The following is an 18,900-nucleotide window of genomic DNA, read 5'->3' on the forward strand; positions in this document are numbered from 1 at the left end:
AAATTTTCGTACATAAATATAAAAAAATTACCACAGTTTATTTTTCACCATTTTGGTATAACATTAGAATAACCTCTTCGTGGCGTTTTTTTGGAATTAATGTCATGTTCATTTCATTGTCATATATACATTTTTTTTTAAATAAAAAGAACACCTTGTATGGCGAAATAACGTCGAAAATTCAAATATAACAGTAATATCTATTTAGAGTATGAAAGTTAAAACATTTTATTGATTAATTTGCTCGTTGATAATTATCTTATACTATTAAAAATCTTATACTACTATGATATCTTTTTATACAAAATTTTATACAACTTGTTAAAAAATATTTTTTAGGAAAAAACAAAATATTTTATTTTTGTTTTGACACTCACGATAAGTAAAATCAATATAATAATTATAATTTAGAACATACCGTTCGTTTCGGTGAATATAAATTGCAAAAAGTCCCGCGTGATTTATTTTTTTGAAGTCCGCCATTAGCGCCACGGCAAGACTATGATTAGGCTTTTTTGATAACAGGTAACTTTAAATTAAAACTTATTATTTTAAACTACGTAGATTCTTTACCTATTACTTAACAAAGACTTCTAATCGAAGGAACAAAGACGCACACCTTATGGGGTTTCTTTTCGAGAATAAGATCTACATTAAATTATAGGTTCGTAAGAAAATTAATAGTTATAAAATATTACATTGGATTGCACTGACCTCCCAATAAATTGACGTATATAACACATCATTTTCTGCGGCTACCAATAAAAAGTTGCAAAATATTTGTAGTACAATATGTAAAATAAAATGTAATGAGTTAGAAAGAGATTATTGATGAAACGAAATGACACAATATTCGCACGTACACAGTTTGAGAAACTATACATTAAATGAACTTAAAAATTAAAAAAAAATGTTTGAAATATTGCAATGATGATCAGCTTAAGTAGCTTCGATCGACAGTTACTTTTTACACGTTACGCAGCTTCTAGCAAAGATTACGAAATTTGCTTATGATTTCGTTTTTACAATTGATTGAAAAAAATTAATAAAATCCTGTTTTCCTATTATAAATAATACTTTATAATGGTTACATTATACGCAATCGTCATTTCTAAATTTACTCGAGTGTTTTTCTCACAACTCAGTACGTCGTTGAACGTCTCCACCTGATCAGACAAGTATGAGATTTATTCTTTGGATTTTGTTTTTCTTAACCGCTGGACCATGGAGTCTATTTGTTTGGAGATCAGTGTTGGATTATAAAAACACTTTAGTTTTATGTTAATTTCATATCATAATACAAATAGTATGTATAGGAGGAGAATCTATTTATTTCTACAGATTTACAACACTAATATTTTAACAGTGCCGTTCTGATATCGCACCACAAAGAAAAATATTCGCTTATAGTAAATAAGGCAAAATACGTACGATCTCAGTAAAACATTACAGTTATAACTGTTCTGCTTGAATATTTCTAATTTTTCAGTAGATATTCTGTTTTTTTTTTTTATAAATTTATTGCACTTTACCTTTTATATTGAATACATAAGAAAATAAAAACCACGCTTATCACGATAATAGTTTAAATTCCATTATCTTGACAAGTCTAAAAATAAAGCGGCTGAAATTGCTCTGGATCGCACTGTATCTATCTTATATCTGGTATAAAATTAATGTATTTTGAATTGGAAGATTTTTACTGTTTGAATTTCTATAAATATCGGTTTTAACTTACAAATTATCGCTGATTTGATAACGTAATTCTATAAAAAGTTTAAAATTTTAACACTGATCTTTAAGTCTGATTTCCGAAGGGCACAGTTATAATATTTGTACGGCGTTTGTGTCACCCAAACCTATAGAAAGGCACAATTTTATAACAAGCAGTGAACATTCAAGTATATACATGGAACTTTAGACAAATAACTTCACTTTGTCTTATTTGACTAAAAGTCGAATGTCCATAAAACGACTACTACACAAGTAGTATACATATAAAAATCATCTTACTAAGAAATATAACTACTGTTTCAACTCTTCACTTTACACTCGGTGTAAGTTACATATATAACAATTATATGTCGATATATATTTAAGACACTTAGTAAGTCTACTGTTGCGATTTTCCTAAGAGGAATACAAGCGAAATCGACCGATGTCGATAGCCTAGGGTTATTCATTTTTCATGTCTAGTTTAGACACGAGCGGGAACTGGACGATGCGCAGCTGGTTTGCGTAGTCACACACTATCGCGTCCTTAAGCGGCAGTATCTGCCGTACAAAGATACACCCGTCACTCTGACCTGGAAATGGCAAAATTAATAAAATTTAAGAGGCTGTGCGTAGTTCCAAATTAACTCTTTTAGATTAATACGAGTTACCAAAACAAACATTCGATGTATTTTTGTCCGTTTCCCGAATTGTACGAAAATATTTCTTGTACCCATACTTTAAAAACATAAATAGAATAAAATACATTGTTTTGTTTAATTATTAATATTATGCGATTTGAGAATTTGTTATTCCATGTATCTAACACTAAACTATTGCTGTGTGCCGCTTTGTATCAGCTCTGCTCAGCTAGCATCTAGTTTTCAAGGGTGGTGGCTCAGAGGTGATGAATGGTAAAGACTTCTTACCATGCCAGTGTACGTACCTGCTATAGTATAGGAGACTTCATAAGCAGAAACATTATTTATTCATTCAAAAATATGAAAAAAGAAAAATATCAGGGTTCAGTTTAAGCTCAACGTTTCTTTCGCATAAATGTTACACTGGTGACTAGTGACATGAGTAACAAGTTTAAAAAAAGGTTCGTCTGAACGTTCTTGGAATTCATCTTCTGATTGCTGATGTACAGTATATATATTTATATGTTAATACATTTCAGTAACCGTCTATAAATGTGCCACAGCAAAGACTTATATAAGAAGGTTTGGAAGTTTATACTCCATGCTGGTATAATGTATGTAGATGTACATACATCTTCATATATTATGGCATTTTAATATCGGCGATGTTGTTATCGGAACCCTTGAGTTAAATTTAAGTGGCTTAAGTAGTTAAGGGGTATAGTTTGTAATATAAATAAATATATATTATTGAGTAACTGTTTTTTGTGCTAAATATATCAGAGCCTATTAGCTAAACACGTGGAAGGCGTTGAGCTGAGATTTCTATATTTAGTCTAATAACATATGATTGGACTTGCCGAATAACACTCTTCTTATGACGTCACCACTGCTCAGGTCGTAAGCGGTGAGGCCGCTACGGTCGCCCATCACTAGCAAAGTATGGGTTAAAGGCAGCATTCGACTCATATAGTTTAGACCCTGAAAGTATACAAAATTATATATAATAAGTACGGCGTACATTTAACAGTTGGGGTGGCTCAGTTGTTAGGAAGTCGACATTGTTACCCTCCCATATCTTGGTGTTCTCTATTCCTTCACAGTATACAGTAAACTTTCCACGGCTGGCTTAAGGCCACCTCTCCCTTTGAGCAAAAGGTTTGGAGCATTTTCCACCACGTTGATCCAATGCGGGTGGATACACATGTGGTAGAATTTCGTTGAAATTAGACACAAGCAGGATTCCTTTCGATGTTTTCCTTTGACATGAAAATACAGTGGTGCTTGCCTGGGTTTGAACCCGCAATCATCGGTTAAGATGCACGCATTCTAACCACAGGGCCATCTCGGCTCTATTCCTTCAAATTGTCTCATTTTCCTAAATTCTGCTAATGATTTACTTACGATGTGTATTGAATTAAGCATATGTCCTTGGAATCGGTCCCAGATACAGAGGCGCTCGTCGGCTCCCGCAGAGACGACGTATGATGCAGTGTACGCAAGTGACGTCACAGCGCCGTCGTGCGCTTGCATGCTATACACGCACGCCCCTATTGTAAACGTCACATTATTTATTTATGTTTGACTCAAAAGACATACAAGAGTTTTGTTATTAATTTAAAAAAAACAATTAATTTGACACATTTACGATATTACTAGATTAAAATATTGAAATAACAAAAGTTACCCGTGTGTAAATCCCACACGCAAAGCAGTCCGTCCTGCGAGCCACTGCCCGCGATGGTGGGCGTGGCATGGTCGATGAAGCAGCTGGTTATAGGTCCGCAATGACCGTGCAGCGTCAATAGCGGAGTCAACTCAGAACTTGAAAATACCTGATGATATACAGATATTACTGATTAATATCTGTAACTTTAATCATTTTCATATTATGTATGGATCGAGTTCCTTAAAACTTTAATGAATTATATACTTATGCACGATTTAATATATTAAATAACTATACAAAATAAGAAGGATTGACTTTTGAGGATAACAGTACAATAATAATGACCATTTTGGAAAGCAACTACCTATATCAAATATCAAAAACAATTCATTTTAAATATTAATGGAATTTATTAATATTTGAGTATCAGCTTATCAGAATTAAAAATAATTTGATATTACCAGTTTTCACCGTTAGGGTTAAAAATTACCCTACGGGCTTTTCCAGACTATACTTTATTGCTATGCAAAATTGCATTTAAATTCGTTCAGCGGTTCTGGCGTGATTGAGTTACATGTATCCATCCATAGTTTAGCATTTATAATAAATGTTATCAACATATATAAGTACCGTTAGCGACTATATTAAGGTTATTTAATTTGGTATCTAAATAATTTTTGACATTTTTTTACTGAATTCACAGTGGAATAAAAGTAAGAAGAGAAAGAAAATTGGTCAGGAGAATAAATTACTATTTGGAAAGTCTATTTTTAGTGATTTTTATGTAGTAACGTTTCCCAATTATTTCAATATTTTATTAAAAATATTAAGTTCTACAAAATAAACATTATATTTAAATAAAATATAGCATTATTTGTTGTACTGTTGCCACGTACAAAATACAACTACAAACTAACTAATAATAATAATATTTATTAAAATAATTAAAATGGATAAATGTAATTGTTGATGAATTCGGACGAAATGAAAAGGCCTCGCGCTCTTATAAGTCGGTAACTTTTGAAGCTTATTAAGATAGCCGTGATTCTAATATTTATTCTACAATATATATTATATGGGAAGCTTCTAGCTTTACGCTTGTTAATTTATTAAAAATCTACAACCAGTTAAAATTCTCATATATGAAAGGAGCAGACGAAAGAAACTCAGGATATTGGAAAGATTGTTGTATAAGTTCACGTAACAACGTAATTCGTAATGTAAACTAGAACATAAGAAAGAACTAAACATATAATGTAAAATGTATTTAGGTTTTTTTAGTTCATTTTAATTTTATTATAATTATTTATTGTAAAATCGACTGTATCATGACGAAGCGATATGATTAGGAGAATACCTTTTGTCAGTACCTTGAGTACATGGTCCTGACCACCGGTGAGGATACGACCGCCCTCGGAATGCAGCTCTGTGATTGGTTGCTGGTGTGGTCTAGATTGTGCGATTCGGACGCACACAATTTCTGTTAAGAATTAGTTGAATATTTATTTTTCAAATATTAAATATCGTTGCGAATGTAAAGTTCGAAACTATTTAAACGAATTATTCATTTTAATTTGATTTCATTATGAATGTGTATTTACCATCATTTTCAGCGTGGTCTGCGTCGTAAGAGAAGCTCATGCGGTCTTTATGCTCGTCGTCCAACCGCTGGTGTGCTATTTGTAAATAAAAAAAATCAGTGGTACAGTCAATCGCTTTAATTATCTGTATTATTTTATTTTACAAGTTATGTATTTATATTTGTTAATCTAAATAAATAATTTTCATATTTGTGTGGCGGCAACGTTACAACAACGAAAAAAAAGCAGCGGATCGAAATTTTTTTTCAAGGAAGACTTTGCATCGACTTAAGAGATCTGTCGACATAGAATCATTAAACGCGCGATACGTGTGATAGTAGCTTAACTTTTGTTTAAAATGGGAGTTTCATATTGACTATTCAGGATTAATTAATTGGAAATAAAAACTCACAAACATATTATAACACAAATGAAACCTGTAGATACTGTCATAGTAGCCCAAAGATCGGTGTCAGTGTTTGTGTGTGTATGTGCTACAGCATATACTGATTACAAACACTGACATAATCAAGCTGCAGCAAAATTTGCGGGCACTTGCAATATCATATAGTCATTTGCGCTATTTCATAAATATAAATTTTTATGTGAATGTCATAAAATCGCTTAAACAGTTTGAATAATTTGTTCCTTCGATCGATCAAGAAAGATCTAGAATATTGCTCAAATATAGAACATGTAGTTTAAAAGTTCAATTACAATACTGTTAAAATTACAATAACAATACTGTAGTACATTATTTTGATCTATATCGAAGGGTTCAGTAAGCGTTTGCAACATAAGCGCAAAAAATGTGTTTATTTACGACGTCACTTTAGAAACCTCTATGTGATGATGTGTTACGTGCCTCATGTTTCTACATGATTCAAGAATATTCTCGAAGTTACCATTATCACGTTCACAAAGTTTACTTTCGGTAGCGAATACGAAGAATAAGGATGATTACGATTTAAGCAGACTCTGGACCTCTGTGAACGATTTAGCGACTTAATATAAAATGTCAATAATGTACGCATGTAATAATGTAAGTATGTATGTAATAATGACTTTAGGTATTTCATATATAGAGCTAATGAATCACTTTCATATTTCCATCGGCGCCATTTAAATAACCACAAAATTCGTAACATCAATTCTTTCATTTCTTGAAAGCAATAGCAAAATGATGTATTGGGTTCGTTACTAAAAACAACCGCACCAATATACCAGATATTACACAAACAAATCAGTTTAGTTAGTTAAATAGATACAAATTTGCGACTTGTAAATAATATCTTTACCAAAAAATTCTCCAAGTACTATTATTTACCCACGGAAATAAAAACATAGAGTGAAAAATATGGCTTTCATTCTATCCATTATATAATTCATAGCCCAGCAATGTCAGCGGTTTAATTGAATATACAAAATACCACATGCATACTTTTTTTACAATAGGTGATAATTTCATATCAAGCCGACTAGATTGTATTTTTAACTTTTCTTTAAAAAAATAAGAAAATTGTTCGTTTTGTTGTATAATTAATTGCGGTTCTGTTGCTTAGTTAATTGTTGATTATCATAACAATAATAATTTGTTTATTATCTTAGATATTAATAGCGTAAGCCGATTTTTGATTGTGATTATGAGACGACAGCTGCACATAAAAAAATCCATGATGGCCTCATTTGAAGAGCTCCAGCCGTAGATGTGCAGAAAATTAAAGAGGTTTCTTTATTGCAATTTACTAAATTTTTACAATTTAAGAAATAATTTATTTTAGAGAGAGGAAAAAAGGGTACGAAGGTCCTAAAAAATCTTTTGAATAAATGCGGTTTCGCGGGAGATCCACTAGTATTCATTAAATGTATATTAACAAGATAAAAATTAGACGGACACTACTTTCGTACCGAATAAAAAACCATAATAGAGGCCAGTAAAAAGGTTTGTGTTTATAGGTCATGGTAGTAATAATATTTTGACTGAAAACTTTTATAACATGGAATGTCAATACGAAATCGTGTAATTTGATTCGCGTAAATCGCGAGGCATAAAAAAAACTAACTTACAGTACTAAAATAATATTATTGAAAAAACTTTAAGCTGTGACTGTTTTATAGTCGTAACCTAATGATTACATTAGGTAAAAACCCCAAAACATTCTTTATCTGATAAAGGCGTATTCATTACGATTCTGCTTTAAATAAGTCAATCAAAAATATGCAACTTGACTAATTTAGGGGATATTTACTTCTCCTATGTGCTGTGCTGAATCGCCAGTCAACGTGTGCGCCGGACTGTGCGTTATATGCGTCGAGACGCAATAGTGTGAGGTGGCCCGAGAGTGAGGCAGCACACACACGTCTCGCTCCCGACAGGGCGCGTACGTGTGTCACCCCTTTCCCTCCCGAGCGCCATTCGTTAAACCACCACACATTCTGTAAGTGCAAATTAATTATTATCATCACACCTCATATCAAGCTAAAAATAAAACGAAGTACGACATTGAAAATTGAAATATTTCTTAATTTTGTATTATAAGATATTTATTAGATTTTTTTCTCCTTTTGTCAAGGAGAAACGATTTAAATTTGTCTGAATTTCCACTTTTGTGCCCTAAAAATTTAAAAATGTGAACAGTTGATAGGATAGAAACAGTAGAGTTGTAATGGAAAATCACGATATTCGTCTTAGAAGAAAATAATATCTCTGAAAAAGAAAGCAAACAAAAGATGCGTCACTGGCGGCAAATTTAATACCTCCATTGTTATGCAAATTTTACATGGACCAAATGGTAAATCTAGTAAACGTAGTATCATATTTTATGTTGCCAAAATTGTTTATTTCAGGTGCTCTAATGACGTGACCGTGCAATATAACTTAAGTGTGAATGTTGCCACTACTTTTTAGTTAATAAACGGAAAATTGAATAAAGATCAATCAAGTGATGATCCATCGCCGCTGAAAATATTGAGACAACTATGTCAGATGAAAAAATGCCAATAGATTTTGCCTAATTCGAAAGGATTAGTAAGCGAAAATGCCTATAAATAAAAGAATTTCGTTTTGTATATTACAAACGAGTTAAGTTACATTGTAATATAAATGACAAATAGTTCTACATTGTTACCATAGAAATAAAACGACACAACAATAAAGTATGCAGTTCTGAATTCAAATTAGTATCGATTTAAAATCTGAAAATAGACACCGATATTTATATTTAGATACATTTGATTAAGACTTACCAATAATTTACTAGTACTAGCTTCCCAGAACTCCAACCTCCCATCAGCGCACCCCAAGATAACGAGGTCATTGCAAAAGTCCATACACCACACGGGCGACTCCCGCATCGCCCTACCCCTCCAACTTGAACTTGGCGCGTTTTCGGCATCACTACAAGTCCTAGCGTTAATTTTACTACCGCCTCTATTCCTTAAACTATTGATAGAGTCATCACTTCTATCGAAAATAAAAACACTTTCATCACTAACATCACTGTCTTTAAAAGCTGCATTTAAGTCTTGTTTGTTTATACATGAATTATTTACTTCGGAATTTGTTTTCTCGTTTAGTTCATAAATGTCGCTCTGTTCAGTGTAATAGAGGTCTCTGTAAAAAAGCATAATATTTAATTAAACATAAAATAACGGATCGATTTGTTCTAAAAAACTAGACCGATTTTATATGAATAAATCATTTTAAAAATATAAATAATACATTTGTTTCCATGTCCGACATATATTAATAATCTGTGTGTAATAAATAATTGGAATTTGTAATTAATCAAAATTTTTTATTGTTAATACAGATGTGATATTCATAAAATTATTAGATTCTATGATTTAAAAGGGTTATCGGCAAATCTCTCACAAGGACTTATCTTCTTAGTTGAAAACTCCTGTTGATACTTTTTTTTGAATATTATTTTTTTAAAGAAAAACTCAACTAAGAAGAATGTTTGACTGATTTTTTGAATATTATGATTTGTTAAGAAAATGTGCTAATAGAGTTATTAGCACAATTTCTTAAATAAATAAAATAATAGTTGAAAAACTATTATTCACCCGTTAAGGCCTTCGAGTAAGCCATGGTAATAATTTATTTAATATAATAACTGTAAAATCGTGGCGCGTTTTTCCTTTTAATAAATTGTTTTACTTATCAAATTAATGACATTTCTGTTATCATTACATAGTATAAAACAAAGTCCTTTACCGCTATCTGTCCCCATGTATACTTAAATCTTTAAAATTACACAAAGGATATGATGCGGTTTTTTTAATAGATAGATTGATTCCAGAGGAAGGTTTATATGTATAATACATGGACAATATAGTAGAGAAACAGTGAAAATTATAGAGGTTTCCAAAGTGATGTCGTAAATAAACACATTTTTTGCGCTTACATTGCAAATGCTGACTCAACACTACGAGATAGATCAAAATAATGTACTACAGTATTGTACACCTTAAAAAGATCTTCAAAGAAGTCTGCGACAGTATATGTCTATCTCTTAGGGATAGCCTACAACAACATTGTTCTATCCTTCCCTTTTGACGAGAAATAATGGCTTATTTTCGAAGCGATTTTAAGCAATACAGCATCAATTCTTATACATTTAAGTACCTTAAATACGTTGTGCATTGAATATAGATCAATAAGGCTCTTTACAGCATGTAATTTAAATGAATATTTTCGAAGATATTACAGATTTAAAACGCAGGGTCATAGTGTTTAAAAAACACAGGGAAAAGCCGTGAACGTTATAAGACATTCTGTAGTATATTTAGTATCAGCATTGCACACATGTAGAAGCTAGTAACTAAGAAACAAAATGCTGCTTGCCAAATTCAACAAAGAGAGTAGAATCTACATTTCTAACCGGTTCTACATTTACATTTAATGTAATCAAATAGAATGACGAATAAAAGAGCTTATAAAAACTTATAAAGACTTTCATAAAGTATGATTAATGTGTTTTTGATAAATAAGTAAATATTTATATGAAAATTCAGGATGGATTGTCATATAATAATTTGGATGCAAAAAAAAAAAAGTATGGAACGAATTGTACTTTCTAGTTCCCAACACCTAAAAGTTATACACACTCATTTTTGGCATTAACCAGCATGCTGCATACATCACAGTCGCGTATTGGTGATATTTTTAAACATTTATAAGTTTAATTTATTTACAGTTTACACATATTATCACGAGTTTTTTCCGATAAGGGAGTTGTTATTATATATATTTTAACTTGCAATATACTCGCTTGACGGACTTGATTCTAACGTTTTGAAGATACCATCCAAGTCACCAAAAGTCTACACGTACATAAAAGACCTAGAGGTGAAGGATCAGCAACGACAAATATGGTACGGCTGCACAAATTCCATTATACATATACATACATACATGTATGCGTTATTTATAAATGCGTGTAATAAATTTAAAAAAAAATGCTTTAAAAGTTAATATCATGGAAAGTATACCTGTAGGCTTTGGCAAACTCGTATTTTGTGTTTTCGGCTGCAGACGGGTAGGAGTTGTCAGCGTGATTAGCTCGGAATGTCAATCCACTCAGGTGACTGCTTAAGCCCCGTCTAAGTCGAGGAACATTCTGGAAAAATTGAAAACTTAATTTATTTACATAATGACTAAAAGTTCCTTTGGTTACCGGCGTATTTATCTGAGGCATTAAACGTTAAATATTATTCTGTGTAACGACAAACATTGTGTCACGGCGATTCCAACTTTGCCGTAGCGAAACGTATGAAACGGCCCAGGATAATAATAATTTCATACAATTTCTGTTTAAAACTGTTTGTTATAAAACCGTATATATATATTTGTTTTTTTATGGCCTAGTTTGGCGGCGAGTCTATGGCCCACCCATGGTAAGTGGTCACCAACGCCCATAGACAATGGAGTTGTAATAAATATTAACCATTCCTTACATCGCTATTGCGCCACCGACCTTGAGAACTAAGATGTTATGTCCCTTTAGCCTGTAGTACACTGGCACACTCACCCTTCAAACTGGAACACAATCAGTATGAGTACTAAGGTTTAGCGGTAGAATATCTGATGAGTGGTTTGTACCTACTCAGACGGGCTTGCACAAACACAACCAAATATATTGTATGGACTGCTATTAGAAATTAGATCAACCACTATGCATCACCTTGAATAGAGGAAAGTCCCTAGTTGGTGTTACCATTAAAGTTTAATAAATTCTAATCATTGTAATTGCGTCAATGTAAAATATTTGCATTCTACATAGCACTATTTTGTAATTACTAAAAAAATGCGTTTTATACAGTCGTTACTGATATTCAAAAAAATCTGTTGTATGAATTAACTTAGATTTATTCCTAGACCATCATTAGGCATAATTATTATTAATATCCGAAATATTACAAAATAATAGCTTGCGCATCGCGTCAAACCTACGTAAGATAACTCTCGTATTTTGCGAAAATATATACGAAGCTTTACGACGTAACGTGTACCTCTCGACATCAAAACCACGTATCAATGTCGATCAAGTTAACGGTTAAGCCGACGGGGAGACCTTATTTCTTGGTAGTCCAACACTAGGGAACCGTCAATGACGCAGCATGATTATTTGACAACACAAAAAGTAGTACAACAAAAATACACAATAAACTAAAAGTCATCATAAGTAATTTGGTAATTGCCTACTTTTTTTGAAATATAAGTTAACATTGTAAAAACGATAAAATTATAAAAATAATGAGTTAAATTTAAAATAACCTAAAGACAGTTTTTTTAAATATATTAAAAATAAGTTAAATAATATAAACGATTGTGAATTTAAATAAATTGTTATAAAATGTCATAATAATAATATAAAATTTGAATTATACATACGAGTGTTATCAGTTCAAATGTAAGATCTTAAAACCAGGATAACTATTAGGAGTTAATATATTATTATAGACTATGAATTATTATAATTACGTATATTGTCATTAATTTATGTCATCAACCAGTACGACGATGGCAGTCCAGGATTACTTCTTTAGAACGTCTATTTCTCTTCTTACTTACATACTCACTTCACTTTTTTTACTGTGTAATTGGTTATTACCTATGACCGAAAATCGTGCATTTGTTGTAACAAAAAAATAGTAACTTAAAGAATAAAAATATTCTTAACGTATTAATCGCTTTACTATACATTTTCTTGACATGTAATGAAGATGGATGTCTAATATAAACGCTAAAACACTCGTATGCGCAAAATAAACACTGTAAGTAAATTGAAAGGGTAATTACTGTTCGATATTGTTAGTATAAGCTACTAGTATAAATAAAACCGATCATTGTCAATTTTAATTACAACATTTTAGATAAGCCATATTTGTTTTCTTTGTTTTTTTTTTGTATATTATATTACGTTTTATCTAATCTAATTACATTTGATATTAATCTTAAATTTCCGTTCTAAGCTATTTACTTTTGCTAGATGGTTGGGTTGTACAAGCCCGTCTGGGCAGGTACCACCTACTCACTATGTATTCTACTGCCAAGCTTAAAAAATTAAGATTAGTGATGACCGCTTATCACCAGGTGGCACTCCTTGCCGTTGCTAGTCTTTACTCCCGATTTATAAAAGCCAAATGAAATTCGAACCTAATCTTGCAAAAGCTACCTTTACGACTTAACGTATAGATTTACGTTTGGTTCCGGTACTTCTTAAGGTGCCATATATGTAGGTATATTCAATATTTAATGCAATGGTTTAATATTTAAATAGGTGACTATTCGATCATGCCTATGTCGAGCAGTGGACTAATACAGGCTGATTATGATGACGATGATGAATATTTAAGTAAATAACTTAACTTACTTCATTTGTTTGTAGAATTGCTGCATCAGAAGACTGACACGCTGAAAATATTTTAATGTTTAATTAATTACATTTTTTTTTACTGAATATAATAAAAATTTGAAGAGTGACTCTGTTTGTTCGCGCTAACGTGAGTCTTATTTTGAAAATATCATTTGGTATGTAACATATAACATCAGCTCACGGCAGATTCGATTTTGCATATATAAAATAGGTAGGCGAACTGGTCTCCACCGCCCATAGACATTGGTTACGTAATAAATTTTAAGAATTTCTTACGTAACCAATGCGTTCCCAACCTTGGTAACGACTTTGTGATACACTGGCCACTCACCTTTGGAGACGGACTTAAACAAAGCGGGCGAAATTACCCAAAACAGATCGCAAGATTAAAAAAACAACTTACATTCTATTGTAATTTCTTGATCATCGGTGCTGTTTTGTTTCGAATGAACTTTTTCAAAAAGTTCCGTTTGAAATTTGAAGTAACTGCAACAGTAAAATAATGTTAAGTGTTATTGTTAATTACTCTTCAGTGTGTTATAAAATTCATTTATTTTTTTAAATTCAAAAATTAGCGTTTATTGTATTACTGTGCGAGTACTTACGAGTAACGATCTATATTCGATATTAATTCACCATTTAACGAATCCCACACTTTGATGTTGCCTTGTAGACACGAGCTGACCACTTTTTCGCCGTCAGTCACAACACATTCTACTTCTTGACTGTGACCGGCGACTACTAGCGGTACAGCTTCCATTACCAACTGAAATAAGCATGGACATTTTATTATTATCTTATATATGAGTACTGTACATAAATGTTTTCGTACAGAACACATCTTCCTATAAAAAAACCCACAATTTCAATACGACATTAGCTTAAATCAATTTCACGAATGTAAAAAATATGGAATACACAAATGAGCCAAAATTTATAACATTAACAATCAGCCGATCGAAGCTCATTGCAAGACATAGGTTTCTTCGACTCTTCAAAGTCTCTTCCCAGGTAGGTACGATATTCGATCACCAAGAACTTCGTGAGGTTTCCCTTCGACGTATATCGGTTCCGGCACGACTTGCATGTTGAACATGACCGTGGTCTAGTCTAAGTTCATACCGAGACCGACACGCCGGGAAGACTCTTTTAGGTTGCGCTGCAGACGACATCATCGGCAAGTCGAAGGTGTGCTCGCCGTTTTCATTGATTCCATATCCAGTCCAATCCAGCGTCGTTACAATTCATTCCAATACGATGGTACAAAATTCAAATATATAACACAGGCGATAATTTGAACATACATTTGAAATCATTTACATTTAATTACACATAACAATTCAAACTAAAATATATACAAATTTATTATTTAAACGTACCTTACGTTTGCGTTATAGAGCTACACAATAAATTATAATCGGTGCAATGTCTGCTCATATGTACGATAATTATAATAATTTGAATCATTCCTATATAATCGTTTAACAGAGAATTACGTACATTTCTAAATATAATACCGTTTTAATGAATACAGTAAGAATAGAACAGAACTACGAAAATACAGAATGTCTTCATTTCTAGTGAAACATTTACGTAAAAGACAAACGAAATATATATCAATACAATCTATCTATACAAATATAAATATTCCTTTTGTCACACATACACACACGCAAGGTCACATTATATTTCATTTATTTTTCAATAATTGTTTTTTATACTGTTTTAAAAACATATAATAAGTATACAAGTAGTACAAATAATATAATAATGTATAATGTAATCACTGTATGTGATGGCACTATTCACAGAAACTATTTCATTAAATATTCATGATTATCACATTATATTCATTTTTGTGTTTGTGAATCTTAAAATACACAATAAAATAAAAAAAATAATAAAATTACCGTAAAACGAATACAGATTATAAATTAGTCAAATTGTGAGTCCTTTATTAATTTTGTTCCTAAAATATTTTCATAAAATAATATTACTAAAATTCAATCGTTTATATTTATAAAAAAATATATGTGTGAATAAAACGATAATTAAAATCCTATTAGCCCTAAATTAATTCCGCGACCTTCTAATTCCCTAAGATTCTGTAAAACACATAAAATAATATGAGATCAAATATGCGACTCATAATTAAAAAGTAAACTTACCTGAACAGCGGGTTGCTTGGCGATGATCTTTTTATATTCGTCATCTTCGCTCCATGAAGCACGCCATTCTGCATAGTGCCTCGAACAGACGCATCTGCCGAGGTTAATAAAGCTGGTTAAAATTTTAATTCTTTTTTTAAAATTTTAATTAAACAAACAAGCGAAATCAACTAAGGTAATATGGTCCTTATATGACTGGCATGGTACAGTTTCTTTTAAGAAAAACGTTTAGTCTTTTGGTAAACCTAGACTGGCTAGTATGATATATGCCCTCATCACCAAAATTTATTCTTTTCAGGCTAAATAATGTTTGCTTATAAAGGCTAATAATCAACAAAGATGACTGGCATCACTAAAATATGTGATTTGAAATTTTTTGTAATGAGATTCTCGTGTTGGTCCACATTGAATAAAATGAAAAGTCATTAACATTGCTGAAATTATTAAATAAATGCGTCCCTCTTTGAGAAAATGATTCGTTTCTTATTATATTTCTGTAGACAATTATAAATTAGTCATGTGATAAATTAAATAGCGTAATGATTAAAAATAAAAAAAAAATTCAGAAGGAACTTAGTTTAAAGACGACAAAAGAGCGTAGATTATTGAAAGTATTCATTGATTACCATGGAGAATGTATACATTTATTTGTCTATAGACGTTGACGTACATTCATTTATGAAAGTAGAAAAAACCATTGATATTCATGACGGTTCTTGTCGGTAAGGTCTAAATTCCTCGAACGTATTTTAATAAAACACATATTGATTCGTTTTATGGTCCAAGTTTAAGCTGAGGTGTCGCCCACTTAACCTTGGCTGAATTTATATTGATTCGATGCACTTTAGAACATTCTAGGTCTACTTTATCCATATCATAAATAAGAAGTATGTATCGTAAGATTACTAACGGCTATACATGTATATAGGTTGTTTATTTGACAACATGTCACAGGAATATATGTAATGTGTGTTACATAAAAAAATAGAAGCTAAAATATTTAACCAGAATCCTAAAACATTTCGTATCATAACGAGACAATATCTAAAACACTACAGGTAGTAGAAAATTAATTCGCATATGAATATTGTGATTCGGTTACGCAATTAATGATAAAACATGTTGTTTAAGATTAAGTTTTCAGTAGAAATTCAAAGTAGGTCTCTTTTTATGATTAATAAGAGATTTCGTCTGTCTGTCACGGTCACGTGATCTCCAAAACTATAGGTGGCATTGACTTAAATTTTTGCATACTCTTGTATTGGGACTTAAACGTTTAAAATAAACTTTATTTTAATTTATGAAATATCAAGAGGGGTTCTCTTTCCCCTCCTAAATTTATAATTTGGTTCAAAACGGTTACTTTGTATGAATTTTACCAGACAGTTAGTTATAGATATATGTCTTACATAAAGAAGCGAAGAAAAAAAAACATAACGAGATGTATCTAAATATTAGGCAGATAAGAACATTCCATGTGTTCTTGTTTTCAATAAAAAATACGTTGAAGAATAATACTAAAACATTAGTATAACGTTCTTACTTAATGATCGTTTTAGTAAATACCTAAAACAAATTCTAGCATAAAATATTGCTTACTAATGTCATCAATTAATTGTAAAAATATATATTGAAGGGTGGGTATAAGTAATAGAGCACTTATTGGTAACGTATGTATGTACAATAATTATTATGTATTATATATACATGCTGACGTGAACTTGGCAGTTATAAAGTAGACCTAGAATATTACAGACGCGTTTGACTAGCCACTCCACCACCAACATTGGAAGGCGACCGACCCTGGCGGTGTGATTTTCGTACAGAGTCAATAAGTCAGCTTGAATATTTCTTTAATTATATTCAAAATACTTAGATAATTCTCATTGAATATAACAAATCAAAAACAGTCAAAATGAGTCATTCAGTGGTAGACCAGGATCAAGAGAACGTTTCACAAAACAACGAAGCTGGAAATAATCCGGCTCCGGAGCAACATTCACAAAGCCACTACGATGTTACAAACATACTATTTATCATCATCGTAGTGATAATTGGTTTGATAACACTTGGTGTTCTTCTGTATTGGATACAAAAGTTGACAGAAGAGGGTTAAATGACGAAAATGGACACGCAGCGCGGAGGTTCTTCCAGAGACGTAGAAAAGATCCTCCTTTAATTTTAGAAGAAATCAGAAAGTCGAAGAGTTCGGTTATGCGTTATTTGGCTGAGGTCGCTGCGCAGTATGTTATGTGATCTCTGCTGGTATCTTCTAAAATGCGTGATGTGTGTGTAACAAATGTGAAGTTTTAAAATTACTTAAAAATGTAAACTTATTATATTATTAAGTATTATATGTTATGTTTTAAATTGCACAACGCGAGTCGCAAGTTGACACTCCATGATTTGGTTTCGGTTAAATATTGTCTCGAAAAATGCATTAAGCGTAATTTCAGACGAATAATTAGCTAGCTTACTAGTGTGTTCTTAAAATATAATAATTGCACAACAATATTGTATATGTTAAAGGGGCCGACTTAAAATGGAGAGAACCGGCTATGGATAGTTTAACAACTAATCCAACAGATAAAAAAGCAGTTAAAATAATATGCTGTAGGCATATACCATATTATTATCATTGTTAGAAGCGTAGTTAAAATATAGATAAAAATTGAAAACACTTAATACTTTTGGTTTAATTTAATATTACATTTAGGCGATATGAAAAAGTCATACTACTTGATCCAGACAAAATTAGCTTGACATCTTCAACTTAGGTAAATAATAGTTACAGATACATAAATAATAATATTATAATGCATAGTTTATTATTACTATTAGATAACATGTAACGTAAAAATGTTTCAATTAACTGCACTGATGATTGTAGAAAATAGTTTTAAAATTAAAGAGATGCTTGACTAACGACTTCTTTTGTATTGCCCTGACTTTACCCCAGAAGATAATTTTATTTTACCTGACGCTTCAGGTTTTGGCATAAAATCAATACTATGAATAAAATATCGTCGGTATTTATTCCACAATAGAAACAGAACCCTGCAGTACTCACGTATTGTATGGTTTTAAATAAGTTCGTTTTTTATTCAAAAGATAATGCACAATTTAAACAGATTGTCCTTAGATTTAATATTGATACGTGTGGTTCATCTACCAATGGTATTAGATCCTTGTTGTTTTATTTGTCCTGAATACTTTTTTCACAAATGTTCGAGATTCTTTGAAGGC

The 18,900-nt window shown here is 31.5% G+C and overlaps 1 protein-coding gene across 2 annotated transcripts in view; it reads right to left on the reverse strand.

The window, feature by feature from the left end:
- Window positions 1–327: 327 nt before the first annotated feature.
- Window positions 328–18,900, reverse strand: part of LOC125075871 (sterol regulatory element-binding protein cleavage-activating protein) — a 33,214-nt gene continuing 14,641 nt past the window's right edge. The window contains exons 10-22 of one of the 2 annotated variants that reach the window (XM_047687695.1): window positions 15,655–15,748; window positions 14,092–14,252; window positions 13,890–13,972; window positions 13,484–13,524; window positions 11,100–11,227; window positions 8,850–9,216; window positions 7,853–8,039; window positions 5,625–5,699; window positions 5,394–5,503; window positions 4,042–4,189; window positions 3,759–3,904; window positions 3,215–3,335; window positions 328–2,306 (exon numbers count right to left, since the gene is read on the reverse strand). In XM_047687695.1, the coding sequence (XP_047543651.1) occupies window positions 2,176–2,306; window positions 3,215–3,335; window positions 3,759–3,904; window positions 4,042–4,189; window positions 5,394–5,503; window positions 5,625–5,699; window positions 7,853–8,039; window positions 8,850–9,216; window positions 11,100–11,227; window positions 13,484–13,524; window positions 13,890–13,972; window positions 14,092–14,252; window positions 15,655–15,748 (1,792 nt within the window). In that variant the 3' untranslated portion in view covers window positions 328–2,175. Of the gene's footprint in view, window positions 2,307–3,214; window positions 3,336–3,758; window positions 3,905–4,041; window positions 4,190–5,380; window positions 5,504–5,624; window positions 5,700–7,852; window positions 8,040–8,849; window positions 9,217–11,099; window positions 11,228–13,483; window positions 13,525–13,889; window positions 13,973–14,091; window positions 14,253–15,654; window positions 15,749–18,900 lie in introns of those variants that run through there. The other variant, XM_047687696.1, reaches the window with a different exon arrangement.

This window comes from Vanessa atalanta, chromosome Z (genome assembly GCF_905147765.1).
Source record: "Vanessa atalanta chromosome Z, ilVanAtal1.2, whole genome shotgun sequence".
NCBI classification, from domain to species: Eukaryota; Metazoa; Arthropoda; class Insecta; order Lepidoptera; family Nymphalidae; genus Vanessa; species Vanessa atalanta.